This window comes from Zalophus californianus, chromosome 5 (assembly GCF_009762305.2).
Source record: "Zalophus californianus isolate mZalCal1 chromosome 5, mZalCal1.pri.v2, whole genome shotgun sequence".
Lineage (NCBI taxonomy): Eukaryota > Metazoa > Chordata > Mammalia > Carnivora > Otariidae > Zalophus > Zalophus californianus.
In genome coordinates, this window is record NC_045599.1 from 56274053 (window position 1) to 56289044 (window position 14992).

The 14992-nt window shown below is 36.7% G+C and overlaps 1 protein-coding gene across 7 annotated transcripts in view; it reads right to left on the bottom strand.

The window, feature by feature from the left end:
* ANKRD31 (ankyrin repeat domain 31) overlaps positions 1-14992 on the bottom strand; it is a 146596-nt gene that overhangs the window by 45855 nt on the left and 85749 nt on the right. For all 7 annotated transcript variants that reach the window (XM_027606869.2, XM_035727796.1, XM_027606870.2 and 4 more), the window contains 2 exons: positions 3442-3604; positions 1689-1804 (listed from right to left, as the gene is read on the bottom strand). In XM_027606869.2, the coding sequence (XP_027462670.2) occupies positions 1689-1804; positions 3442-3604 (279 nt within the window). The remainder of the gene's footprint in view (positions 1-1688; positions 1805-3441; positions 3605-14992) is intronic.

A 14992-nucleotide genomic window follows, 5' to 3' on the forward strand; every position in this document is an offset into this window, starting at 1 on the left:
AAAAAATTTGAAAAGCAAACAGAATTTCTAGAAATAAAAAACAGTCATTTAAATTAAAGACTCAATATATGGGTTAAATAGATTAGAAATATTTGAGGAGAATAATAATGAACTGGAAGAGAAGTCAAGGGATATCACACAGGATATACTGTGGAGAGTTAAAGAGATGGAAAATATGAAGAAGATACTAGAAGACATGGAGACTGGTCTAAAAGACATCTGAATAGAGGTTACAAAACAGAAAAATATTGAGAATGGAGCAGGGGCAATTTTCAAAGGTATAAGGACTGGAAGTTCCTGAAATACAAATGAGAAATGTGCCTTCAGATTAAAGGAGCATTTCTAGGCCTGATTATAATTAATAAAAACACTCTACATTTAGACACAACTTAGTGAAAGTGGATATAAAATCTGTAAGATTAAAAGACAGATTATCTACAAGGGAATGACAGATTGATGGTTGACTTTCTGTCCATGACAACAGATAGCAGGAAACAATGTAAAACATTTTCAAAGTGCTGACGCAAACGTAATTTAGTTTGAATACCACTTAAGATAAAATATTTAAGCTATAAATTTGTTGATTAATAGTTTAGATTCAATGAATGGCAATGTCTTCTTTACAATGACTAACAGAAAGCATGTAAGAGAAGTCTCATCAACATACATAGTCTTTTTTTTTTTTAAGATTTTATTTATTTGACAGAGAGGGAGAGAGCACAAGCAGGGGGAGCAGCAGGCAGAGGGAAGCAGAGGGAATCAGGCTCCCTGCTGAGCAAGGGGCCTGATGTGAGGCTCGATCCCAGGACCCTGTGATCATGACCTGAGCCAAAAGCATATGCTTAACGACTGAGCCACCCAGGTGCCCCTCAACACACATAGTCTTATTCAAAATAATATTTCATTGAGGATGCTTTCTTAAGGAGTTTCTAGTAAGCTTTATGTTTTTAATCAAGTTACACATATCCATCTTAACAAGTAACATTTTTTGAGCAACTACTATGTTATTTTTGTATAAATATATTTTATATGAAGAGTTTCACATATAGCAAACACTATCACTATAAACCATGTGAGATCCCATGTTGGCTAATCCCAGTTGTTTTTCTCTTCTCTGTCTGGGTTCCAGGATCTTTTCTACTTACTATGCATCCTAGACTTTTTGTGGGAGTGGGTGGATGAAGACACACTATGATAGTGGGACAAGAAGTAGCTAAAGAATACAACCTAGTTGTAAAGAATAGCAGCTAATCTGTAATTCTGTATTCAATGCAGATAAGTGAGTTAACTGTACAACATATTTTCTTGGCTCATTAACTATATTATTTTCTTGTAACAAAAAATATGTTCAACCTGTGTGTCCTTAAAATGCAAAGAATACTGCCAATAGCCAATGGCTGGCAGGCCCAAAGAATGGCATTTTCTTTTTTTTTTTTTTAAGATTTTATTTATTTATTTATTTATTTGACAGAGAGAGAGAAACAGTGAGAGAGGGAACACAAGCAGGGGGAGTGGGAGAGGGAGAAGCAGGCTTTCCTGTGAAGCAGGGAGCCCAACGCGGGGCTCGATCCCAGAACCCTGGGATCATGACCTGAGCCGAAAGCAGACGCTTAAAGACTGAGCCACCCAGGCGCCCCAAGAATGGCATTTTCTAAGATGAAAAATGAAAGGATTTCAATGTTACTCACCACAGGATGGCTTTCTCTTGTTTTTTCTCTGTGTGAAAGAGAAGGTGGATCAACAGTTTTGCAGTCATCACAAAAACACCGTTTAAGTCTTTTTGGTCGGACAGCAGGAATTTTGACTTTAAAAATTAAAATTAGAAAATATAATAATGTGTAAAAATTTAGCTTCATTTTATCAATTTTAATGGTGACAGGAATAGAAAGAATAAATTAAGTCTACAATTACTATAATAACTTAATGTTGATCAGCATCTCATTATTAGTATCAATTCAGTGATTACAGCTAACATTTACTGAATACTTTTCACACAGTGGATGGCAAACTCTTTTCCTGAACCATCTTAATCTTCATAGGTAGTTTATTCTGTCCATTTTACAGAAGGGGAGAATGAAGCTTAGAGGGATTCGGGAAGTTTCCTTAATGTCACACAGCTAGTACTAAAAACAGACCTGATTCCAAAATCCATGCTGTTAATCACTATGTCTACAATTCATTGTCTCTGACCCTCTTCCCATTCTGGATTCCCTTTCTTCATATAACTATTGTAACCTACATCCCTCATCCCTTTAGGGTACTTGATCAAGGAAATGTATACACAAGAAACAACAGACAAGTGGGAATTGATACAGCACTTCCTAACAGAGTGCCCAATAACTCCAAGGGAGGGAGAGAGACATGGCTGTGGAGAGGGAGAGAGATATGGCTGGGGCTTTATATTGGAGCAGGCAATTAAAAGAGGAACTTGTTTCAGTCTTGACCTTGACCTACACATGATCTATCTCACTAGTAAAATATGAGACAGTGATTATCCTTGGCTCTGACCAATCATATCAATAATATAACTCCTCTCTTGAAAATCAACAACTGGTAAAGATAGTGGTAGGCTGGGCGAAAAGTGTGTGACAGGGGTTCTCTTCCCAGTTATTCTGCCTCATAGGGAGAAAGGGCAGATATGTTCCGGGTTTCTCGTATGAGTCAAGGCTCAAGCAGGACAGAAAAGGAAGAACAAATCACTCTCCTCAACACTTAATAAACTGTGTTTAACTGTTTGTTTTCTGGTTGATCTCCCCACAAGAATATGTACCTCATAGGCAAATACTCAATTTGCTTGACAGGTTCTCAACAAATATATGTTTTCTAAATTAGTGTTTACTACATGCCTATTTCTTATAGATAGTTCATTATATTATTTAAATGCAACTATTTCTAAAAAATGGTTCATAAAATTTTGCCTCACTGTAAATTCCCTTGAATATTTTTACACTATATTTACACATACATATATGCATACAAGTATATTTGCTTATTAACAAATTCATATTCTAGCATTAGAACAGTAGAGTATTGAAAAGTTTGCATCAGGCCCTTTCACATGAACCACTACAAATTTTGAAGTAATGGGATCTTAGTTGCAAAGATTTTAGTATAATGCCAACCTTTTCCATCCCCACTACCAGTAAGCCAATTTGTGTGGTTTCAGTTACGACTCTATCTCTAGAGATTGATAATTGTTTAATGAATAATATGGGTTGCATTTCAACATGTAATTCCAATCCAACAGGATCATGTAGTATATAAATTAAACCAATTTGGAAATGCTAACTTCTAAAAATAAATAATGCTCTTCAAGAGTTTAATAAACACACAAAACATCTACCCCAGTTATGAAACAATTTACACTACAAATCTGAAGATTTTTCTAAGCAGAGGTATAAACTTGTCTAAAATAGCAAAAAGCAATACTGACATACATACCAGTGTCTGTAACATTACTTTCATCTCTATCATCAGTTTCAATTGCACCATAAGATTTCAGCAGCTCTTTCATTTTTTCATTATCTGCTTCATCCAAAGCAGTCTTCTGCTTTTGATTCTTTTGATTTGGGTTTGCTCCATGTTGTAGTAGAATCTCAGCTGCCTAGAAGGTATTTTTCCAAAGTTATCTTTATAGATACCTAAGATCAATAATTTCTGCTTTCATTATAAGTCACCACTATTAAAAGTTATCAAAGTATTAAAAGTTATCAAAAGAGGTTTCAAACTCTGGCAAAGAAAATTTATTAAATTTGATATGAAAGCTGTAAACTGCTCCATGAATTTGACCCGATCTTTCCTCAGAGGATAACAAAACATGACGACACAAAAGTACCAGATACGCTGTCTTCATTGCAATCAAGAAGTAAACATAGGCAGAATGACACGCAAGACTATCTCTTTAACAGAGCCCTTTGTCTCTTCCTCCAACCTGCATTACTGTATTTTAGGTATGTTGCTTGTTCAAGAAGTTTAATGAGCTAGCTTGAAAATCCAATGACCCTTCTAATAATGTTTGTGCAAATCCATCATGTGTCTGAAATAAGTGACTTATATGCACAGAATGCAAAAGGAAACTTAGAAATAATCTACTTCAACCCCATCATCTTACAGAAGAGGAAACTGAGGTCATAGAGGTTGTGACATTGGCTGGGGGGCAGTTTCTAATATAAATAAGGTTTCTCTAACTCAAAGCTGTTGTATATTAGAAGTTTATAAATGATCAAAGTTAAAGATGTTACTAATTAGGTTATAGTATAAGTCAACTAGTGAAAAAAAGCCCATGATTCCATCTGTGTGAGGCAAGCAAGTGACTCAAATAACTGAAAAACCTGATTAAGAAAAGATGGTCAGGATATGCTCTGTGTTAGTGACTTATTTCTTTCTCTGTATGTCCAGGTATGGAGAAGCAGAGAATTTAGGAGCAAATGGGCCAGTGAATTTGATAAGGATAGCCCCTCATTTGTTCCATCCGCCTGGAGTTAGTACAGCATAAAAGGAAACACGTCTGTTTTAAAGTCGAGCATACAAAACCCACTCCTGCTACCTACTAGCTATGTCCTTGGGCAAGTTATTTACCATTTGAACCTCATTTTTATCATCTATGAGAACTAAATATGAACCCTTGTCAAATACCTTGTACATAGTGGTTCTTAATGAAAGTGGGCCCCTAAAACCTTTTTTCTTTAGAGGAACGAAAAGACCAACCAAGGTAATGAGAGACAGTAGATAATAAATAGCATATGAAAAAGGTCTCCTGCAAAGATTTTTGATGAAAATTTAATGAAGTCTAGTAAAGGTATTTTGTTCTGTTTTTAAAAGATGGGGTGAGCAGTACCTCAATCCAGTGGTTTCTAAGCCTGAGTGATTAATAAAGTCACCTGTGGAATTATTTAAAAATACATATTTCTTACACCCTCTTTCCACTGCTATATACGGGGTCAGGAGAAAGCTGGTTTTTTTGTTTGTTTTTTTTAACAAAGGAAGCTTTTCTAGACTTAAAAATCATGCCATATTAATGATAACTATTCTGTGTGTTAAGATGAGGCCTTCCTCTAAGGGCTTGACCTTTAATGTGTTAACATGGATTCATTTAATCAATTGGTTTGGAAGACACAGAACTCAGCTCAGCGGGAATAGGACCCTGAACAGCTCTGCTTCTGTAACACTCATTAGTAGGAAAAAGCCTAAAAAGCCTAAGAGAACAGCAAAAGGGCCACAAGGCACTAAATAGGAAAGGCTAAAGCTATAGTTGGGAGAGAGTTCCAAGTAATACGATGGGAAGACCTAGGAACAAAGAACTTGACAAAAATTAGGTGATCAAGCAGTAGGTCCCTCTCTCTCTCTCTCTTTTTTTAATCAGCTTTACTGGAGTAATCACTACTATAACCATGAATTAGAAACATTCCATCATTATAAAAAAATCCATTATGCCTCTACAGTCAATCCCTCCCGACCTCCCTTTGGCCCTTGGCACTCAGTAATCTGCTACAATCACTATAAAATTCGCCTTTTGTAGTATTTCATATGAATGGAATCATATAGTATAAAGTCTTTTTTTGTGTGTCTTCTTTAAATTAGCATAATGGTTTTGAGATTCATCCATATTGCTGTGTATACCAACAGTTTGATCTGGCTACTTGCTAGCTGGTATGAGAACAGTGCAAGAACAGTGAATGGAAGTTATACCTATTCTTCCATGCATGTAGAGAAGTGTATAAGAACACTTACAAAAGATATTCCTAGGAGCGCCTGGGTGGCTCAGTTGGTTAAGCATCTGACTCTTGATTTCACTCAGGTCATGATCGCAGTCATGGGATCAAGCCCTGCATCAGGCTCTGCACTCAACATGGAGTCTGTGTGTCCCTCTCCCTCTGCTCACCGCCCTTCCCCCCCGACTCTCTCAAATAAACAAATAAATAAAATCTTAAAAATAAAATGTTTCTAAGAATGCTACTTGCAAGGTATGATGAGAATATTGTTATTTCAGTGAATGGAAATTATACATAATGTATGTAGTATGTATGTAGTATGAGAGTACTGTAGTATGAGAGGGTTAAGGAATGTAGTATGAAAAGGACACTCTTCAGTGTATGTCGTATGAGAGGACACTTGTAATAAAGATGTTTCTAAGAAAAAGTAGTTTGTTCCTTTTAACTATAAATCTATGTATCCATTTATTTATTTACCAGTTGTTAAGACATTTGCGTTCTTTCTGGTTTTTGGCTGTTATGAATAAAACTACTGTGAACATTCGAGTACACATCTTTATACAAACAAAAGGTTTTTATGATTTCTGTTAAACCTCTAGTTTTGTTCATGTATTGTTTCCCTAATTTTACTGAGTTGTCTGTGTTCTCTTGCAGATTGCTGAGTTTCTTTAAAACAATTATTTTAAATTCTTTGCCAGGCAATTCATAGATCTCCATTTCTTTGGGGTCAGTTACTGGAAAATTATCGTGTTTCTTTGGTGGAGCCATGTTTCCCTGATTTGTTATGTTCCCTGAAGTCTTATGTTGCCATGTTCATATTTGAAGACTCCTCTAGTCTTCACTAACCAGCTTTGGAAGAGACATCTTCACCTGTCAGTCCATCTTTCTGAGGCTTTTCTTAGATGCCCTTACTCCACACTCCGTTTTCTCTTGGGGGAAGTTCTTAAAACTGTATACCTTCTTTTGATCCCACAAAGCCAGGCCAACTGTTGAGAGACTTATGTTTGTTTTTCCAAGGGTAGCTCTCTAAAATGTCCCCTGAAATCCTACAGAACTGAACTTTCTGTGTTGGCTTACTAGCAAGTCTGTAAAGGTTCACTTTCGCTGCGCATGAGAGTGCATACTAGGAGCTGGTCATTGGAGTGGAGGGAGTAGAAGGGGTATGCGGGTGATGTATGCAGAGCATTAGGGAGATTCAAAGAGCTAGTTGGGGAGTTCTACAGGCAAGGCATCTCCAGCAACTTGTAGGTAAGCTTCCTGATGGGAGTCTGCAAACTGGGTTAGTAGGAAGAACTGTGAAGCAGTTAGTAGCATCCCTCTGTGAATTCTAAGCCTTTGCTGCTGTGTCCCCAGCCTCTCCCAGCCCTTCAATCTTGCAGATTAACTCAGTAATCTGGGTGAGGCAAGAGAGAAGTGGGTCTCTTGGCGTATATTTTTATATCATTTATTAAGAATTGCAATTGCCAACTATGATAGTGGATTTGTCTATTTCTCATTTCAATTCTGCTTTTTCATTTATTTTGAAACTCATTGTGTGCACACATTTTCAGGATTGCTGTCTTCTCGGTGAAATATCCCCCTTATACTTATGAAATGTCCTTCTTTATCCCTGGCAATATTCCTTGCTCTGAAATCTTTGTTTTATGTTTCTAGAGTCACTCACTCTTTTGTTTTCATGGTGTTATCTTTTTCTTCATTTCCTCTTCTTCGTTGCCTCTGGCAATCACTAATCTACTCTCTGCCTGTATGGATTTGCTTATTGTGGATGTTTCATATTAATAAAATCATATAATATGTGGCCTTTTGTGTCCATCTTCTTTCATTTAGCATAATGTTTTCAAGGTTCACCCATGTATCAGCACTTCATTTTTTTATGGCTTAATAATATCTTATTGCTATGCACCACATTTTGTTTATACATTCATCAACTGATGGACATTTGGGTTGTTTCCACTTTTTGGCTATTCGGAAAATAGCGCTATGAACATTCATATACAAATTTTTGTGTGAACATGTTTTCTTTCTTTTTTTTTTTTAGATTTTATTTATTTATCTGACACAGAGAAAGAAAGCACACAAGCAGGGGGAGAGGCAGAGGGAGAGGGAGAAGTAGGCTCTCCACTGAGCAGGGAGCCCGATGTGGGGCTCGATCCCAGGACCCTGGGGTCATGACCTGAGCTGAAGGTAGGCACTTAACAGACTGAGCCACCTAGGCACCCTGTGAACATGTTTTCAATTCTCTTGGCTATATACCTAAGAGTGGAATTTGCTACATCATACAGCAATTCTATGTTTAACTTTTGAAGGAACTGCCAGAGTGTTTTCTATAGCAGCAGTACTGTTTTACATTACCACCAGCCATGTATGAGAGTTCCAATTTCTTCACATCTTTGCCAACATCACTTTTACTTTTAAAAGATTTTTTTGCTGGGTATAGAATTCTAGACTGACAAGTTTATTTCCCCTTGCAGTACTTTTTAAAGATGTTGCTCCTTTGTCCAGTGGCTTGCAAAATTTTTGATGAGACGCTGGCTGCCATTATTTTATTTGTTCCTGTTCTTCCCATACAAATCAAAACCACAATGAGAAACCACCTCACACCAGTCAGAATGGCTAAAATTAACAAGTCAAGAAATGACAGATGTTGGCGGGGATGCGGAGAAAGGGGAACCAACCCTCCTACACTGTTGGTGGGAATGCAAGCTGGTGCAGCCATTCTGGAAAACAGTATGGAGGTTTCTCAAAAAGTTGAAAATAGAGCTACCCTATGACCCAGCAATTATACTACTATTTACCCCAAAGATACAAATGTAGTGATCCGAGGGGGCACCTGCACCCTAATGTTCACAGCAGCAATGTCCACAACAGCCAAACTGTGGAAAGAGCTGAGATGTCCATCAACAGATGGATGGATAAAAATGTGGTGTATATATATACAATGGAATACCACTCAGCCATCAGAAAGGATGAATACTTACCATTTACATTGACGTGGATGGAACTGGGAGGTATTATGCTGAGCAAAATAAGTCAATCAGGGAAAGACAATTATCAAATGGTTTCGATGGTTTCATTCATATGTGAATGTAAGAAATAGCACAGAGGGTCATAGGGGATGGGAGGGAAAACTGAATGGGAAGTCATCAGAGAGGGAGAAAAACCGTAAGAGACTCTTAATCATAGGAAACAAACTGTGGGTTGCTGGAGGGGAGATGGGTGGGGGGGGAACTGGGTGATGGGCACTAAGGAGGGTGTGTGATGTAATGCACACTGGGTGTTATACGCAACTGATAAATTATTTTTTTTAAAGATTTTATTTATTTATTCATGAGAGACAGAGAGAGAGAGTGAGAGAGAGAGAGGCAGAGGGAGAAGCAGGCTCCCAAGGAGCAGGGAGCCCGATGTGGGACCCGATCCCAGGACTCCGGGATCATGACCTGAGCTGAAGGCAGACGCTTAACCATCTGAGCCACCCAGGCGCCCCACAACTGATAAATTATTGAACACTGCATCTGAAAATAATGATGTACATTTTGTGTACTTTGTTGGCTAACTGAATTTAAATAAAAAAAATAGTGGCATGTACATTTTAACAATGTTAATTCTTCCAGTTCTTGAGCATGGTATATCTTTCCTTTTATTGTGTATCTTTATTTTTATTGTAATGATCATTTATTAATGCTTAGAAGTATATTTCTCTTGTAGGATACATGATGACTTGGTTGGCATCAATTAAACTGTCTCCCTTTATGTACTATTTTATCGTACTATGTTGATAGTGATACTTTAATAAATATATTTTATGAGAATAAAACTAAATAAATAAAATATTTTCCCCTTTTTTCACCGATTCTCAGCAATTTGGTTATGGTATGTATTGGTGCAGTTTTTTTCATTTTTCTTTTACTGGAGGGTTGGTGAGATTTTTGGTTCTGTGGGTTTACGGTTTTCATCAAATTTGGATAATTTTGGTCTTTATTCTCCAAGTATTTTTTCTGACCCCTCCTCTTTTGGGGATTAAGCTTGCAAGTATATTATATAATTTGAGATTACCCTACAGGACACTGAGGTTTTCTTACTTTGTCTTTGTTTTGTTTGTTTTCTCAGTCTTTCTTGCTTTATTTTGGATAATTTCTAATGCTTTATCTTCAAATACACGGCACTTACTTTTCAGTATTTAATATGCTGTTAACTAACCCATTTGGTAAATACTTCACATGTTTTATTTTCATCTCTAGAAGTTTAAGTCTTATTTATATCTTCCATTTCTCCTCCCATCATGTTTGTTTTCCTCCACCTCCTTGAACATAAGAGAGTGTATAAATTTTCTTTTACTGCATAACAAATTACTACAAATGTGATAGCTTAAAATAATATAAATTTATTATCTCACACTTTTTCTGTAGATCTGAAATCTGAGCATGGAGTGGCTGTGTTGTCTGCTCAGAGTCTTCACCACGCTGAAATCAAAGAGTCAGCATAGACTGATTATCACCTAACTTTAGGGTCCTTTTCCAAGCTCACTAGTTTTTGGTATAATTCATTTCCTTGAAAGTTTATAAGGTTCTTGTATTCTTTTTGGCTGTGGGTTGGGGACTGCTTTCAGCTCCTTAGAAGCTTCTGCAGTTCTTTGCCACATGGCTCCCTCTGATGCTTTCCTTCTTTTAAAGGATTCATCTCGTTAGGTTGGGCCCACCCACACTGGAAAGGAGGGGATTATACATAGTGTGTATAGGCCAATGAGTAAGAATCTTGAGGACCATTTTAGAATTCTGCCTACCATGTGGAGTATATAGTTATAATATTTGTTTAACATCCTTTTCTGCTAATTCTATTATGTGTGTCATTTCTGGGTCTCTTTTGAATGATCATTTTTTAATCTCCTGCTTATGGATGATATTTTGTACTTTTTTATTTAAAAAATTTTGGATTGGTTGATAAACACTGTGATTTTTATATTGCTTAGTGCTGAATTTCATTGTATTCTTTTAGATGTTGTTGGGCTTTGTTCTGGGACATGTTTAAGTTACTGGAATTAGTAGGATCTTTTTGATATTTTCTTTCAAATTTTAAGGTTAGTCCAGAGAAACTTTTAGTACCAATTTACCTCAACTATGCAAGAAATACTGTCTATTTGATGCTTCCATGTTTTAAGAGTTCCTGCCATTCTGGCTGGTGGAAACATAAACTACTCAGCCCTCTATAAGCTCCAGCAATGGTTCTGCCAATCCTTCCTGTTGGCTCTTTGCCTAATCTTACACAGTTTTCTCAAACGTATTTGTAGATTAGCCAAAGAACCAAGGGGATTCTCCTTCAAATTTCTGGAAAGTTCTCTGTATACAGATCCTATCTGTAATTTTGCCCCATAAATTCTACCTGTTGAGCCTTTTAAACTCCAAATTCTGTCTTCTGAACTTGAGACCATAGGACTGTTTTTTTTTTCTCTTTCTATGCCTGGAAAGCCCCTCTAGTCCATACAGTAAGGCAACCACAGGATTCATCTCATTTGCTTCCTTTCTCTCAAGGACTGCTGCCCTGTGCTACATTTTGTACAGTGGTTCAAAACTGCTATTTTTATGTATTTTGTTCACCTTCCAAGTTGTTAAGATGGGAGGGTATATCTTGTCCTTTCTAGTCTTTCCTGTACAAAAGTGGATGTCCATCCCCACCCCCTTTTTATATTTCCCCTTTTTTTTTCCTCTCACTCTTTTTTATTTATTTATTTATTTATTTATTTTTAAGATTTTATTTATTTGACAGAGAGAGCACAAGCAGAGGGAGAGAGAGGAAGAAGCAAGCTTCCAGCTGAGCAAGGAGCCTGATGTGGGACTCGATCCCAGGACCCTGGGATCATGACCTGGGCTGAAGGCAGCCACTTAACGGACTGAGCCACCCAGGCGTCCCTTCCTCTCACTCTTCTTTTCCTTATCTTTTTATCCTCTTTGTTTTACAAGATAAAGTACATGCTCATTTTGGAAAATAACTTAAAACAGAAATTAAGATTTAAAAAGAAGTTAAAATTTGGGAAAATAGGTGATTGAATAACTTTCCATGCAGTAATGCAAGAGTAAAAAAAAAAAAAAAACCTAAGAATTAAATGTATAGGCTATAATAGAACTGATATTGATTAGGTCTATGATACCATATATTTACCTCTCCTCTCTCTCTCTTTAATCTATCTAGGTTACCTATCAATATTCTATCTCAAGTTTAAAGAAATAAAGACAAAAGGAACAAAATTAGAAGTAAAATGAGCCAATGATAGAACTGTCACATGGAAGGAAAATTAATGAAGATATGAGGAAAGATGTTGGCAATGTATCAGTATCCAAGGAATGAAAATATCCTTAAAAATACTACTTCCTTCTTTTCAAATAAAACATTTCTCCTTAAAACAAAGGCAATATTGATGTGGAAGTTTACTCTAAATGCAAACTTCGTCTATACTGCCACTTATGTGAAGAGACTTAAGTGATTCTTTAGATCAAGCAATAGCAAACTCTGGCCCATGGGCCAAATCCAGTCTGCTGTCTGATTTTATAAATAAAGTTTTATTGGAGAATTGCCATACTTACTCATTTACATATTGTCTATGACTGCTTTTTCACTACAACAGTTGAGTAGCTACGATACAGACTGTGTGGCCCAGAAAAACTAAACTGTTTATTGTCTAGCTCTTTACAAGAAATATTTATCAATCCCTGCTCTAGACCATAGCTGTCCAACAGAATTTTCTGTGACAATGGAAGCATTCTAATCTACATTTCCAACATGGTACCCACTTCCAATACGGTATGATACATGTAGCTATTGAGTACTTCAAATATGGCTAATGCAACTGAAGAATTGATTTTTAAATTTAATTAATTTTAAATAATTTAAATTAAAATAGCTACATGTGCCTAATGGCTACAGTACAGCTGTACAGGACAGCACAACTCTAGATCAAATTCCTTTTTTGGGGTAAAGATATTTATATCTTTCTCAAGCAGAACTAGGCCTAGAACTCGGGCTTTCCAATACCTAGTTCAGTGTCTTATCCACTAAACCAAGCTCCCCTTCTGCTACCTTCTGTGGTTAATTTTAGCTCTTGACATTTATTTTTACAGAAGGTCCTCTATATCTGAGTAATCATTTTTTCTGTCCCTTCAAGTTACCAAATTGTTTAAAGGAAGCTAGAGTCTTCAAAATAGGAAAATTCTCGCTCATGAAAACCATTTACAAAATGTTACCCAAATAACCTCCCTCCTTACTAACATGGCATCTTTCCTATCCATCAACAGCTTTGTTGTTCAGTTTATTACTGGTCAATGTTATAAACAGCTAACAATAAAATGGAAATACACTACAAATTGATTACAAAGTCCAAATGTACAGATATAAAATTTCCTGAAGTCAAACATTAAAATGATGTTGGAGAAATACTTGAAGCACCTGTGAAGCCACTGATGAATCAGAAACTGATTAACCTAAAACTGTTAACCTAAAAAAAGAAATATCATAAGAATTTGAATATAAAAGGAATGATAGAAGACCTAAGAAAAACTTGTTATACCTCTCAAAATTTTTGCAAAAACAACTTCCTTGAGGTAATGGTACAGAAAAATCAAGTGCGAGATGAAGTATATCCTGTACTGTCACACAATTTTGCCAGAAAAATTAGGCCATGAAAGCAAACTTTATTCATTCTTTCCCTGTTTTAGAAATTAGTATATGTTGCAATTAGAACCTAAATAAAATACTGATTAGAAATGAGTTAACACAGCAGGCCTGAGACTGCTATCCAGAGAAGCTGCTTGCAAGGTTGGCCTTTAGCTGACATCAATGAACTTGGCTGGTAAACAGTACCCTACGTTGATAGAAAACTTTCCCTATCGATAACGGTAGCTTTCTTTGCTTAAACATTCTATACAAGCAATGTGGTTTGTGCTCTTACGAGTCTGGAATCTTGTCCTAGACAGAGGGTGCTTACATGACCAGCCCCAATATAAATCTTTGAAACTGAGTTTCTAATGGGCTTCCTTGAGTGGAAACACGGAAATGACATTTTTGTTGCTGGGGAAAAGGTAAGCTGTGAGTGACCTCTCATGAGGAAGACAGCCTAATAAAGCCTTCACATAAATACCTCCAGATTCAACCTCTGTTTTTTTCTGATGAGTCAGCTGCATATCCTTACTACACTGCTGTAAGAAATCTTAGCTATGAGGGGTGCTTGGGCGGCTTATTTGGTTAAACATCTGCCTTCGGCTCAGGTCATGATCTCAGGGTTCCTGGATTGAGCCCCACATGGGGCTCCTGCTCAGCGGGGAGACTGCTTCTCCCTCTCCCTCTGCCCTTCCGCCTATGCTCTCTCAAATAAATAAAAGCTTTAAAAAAAAAAAAAGGAAAGAAAAAAGAAATCTTAGCCATGAGCACAACTGTATGCTGAGTTCTGAAAGTCCTTCTAATCAATTCCCAAATGAAGGGGTGGTATTAGGGACCTCCTTATTTTCTTTGTTTTATATTGCATTTTTCAGGATAATGTCTAAAAATGTGATTTTCCTACTACAGAATTTTGGCCTTTATTTAAGTGGTTTCACTTTAAGTGGCCTTTTCCCTGTACATATAACCAGTAAGCTCATTAATTTAATGATTCTTCCTGTTTGCCTTCTTCCATTTCATGATCACATAACCTTGAGACTTTGTCTATTCTTTTTTAATTTAAATATCTTAAAGGCCAAAGAGCTTCTTTGCTCAAAAGAAGCCACTCTGGACATTAGTCCACCCATCTGGTATTATTAATATTGTTTTGTTTTGTTTTTAAGTAGGCTCCATGCCCAGGATGGAGCCCAATGCGGGGCTTGAACTCACAACCCTGAGATCAAGACCTGAGCTGAGATCAAGAGTTGATTGCTTAACCAACTGAGCCACCCAAGTGCCCCTTTCTGATATTATTCTTAATCATTAGTTTATATCTCTTATTGCTGCAAATCATAAAGTCACTACTATTCCTTCACGTGACTACCTTTAGGCTGAAAACAGTGGGGATATGCTTTCATAAAATTAACAAAAAATCACCAGGGTCTTAAAAATACCTAGAGACAGATAAATTGGTGTTAGTGAGGGGTTCAAGGTATTTTTTATACGAACCTTGGTTTTATATGTTGTTATTGGTGGTGGTTTCCTTCACTATTTTTTCAAAGCCAATGATTAGTCCTGAAGTCTACATTGCCTACTGATAACAATAAAAGTCTTCTGCTCAGATTTGTCAAAGATGAGTTTAAAAACCTTAAGGATTTTAA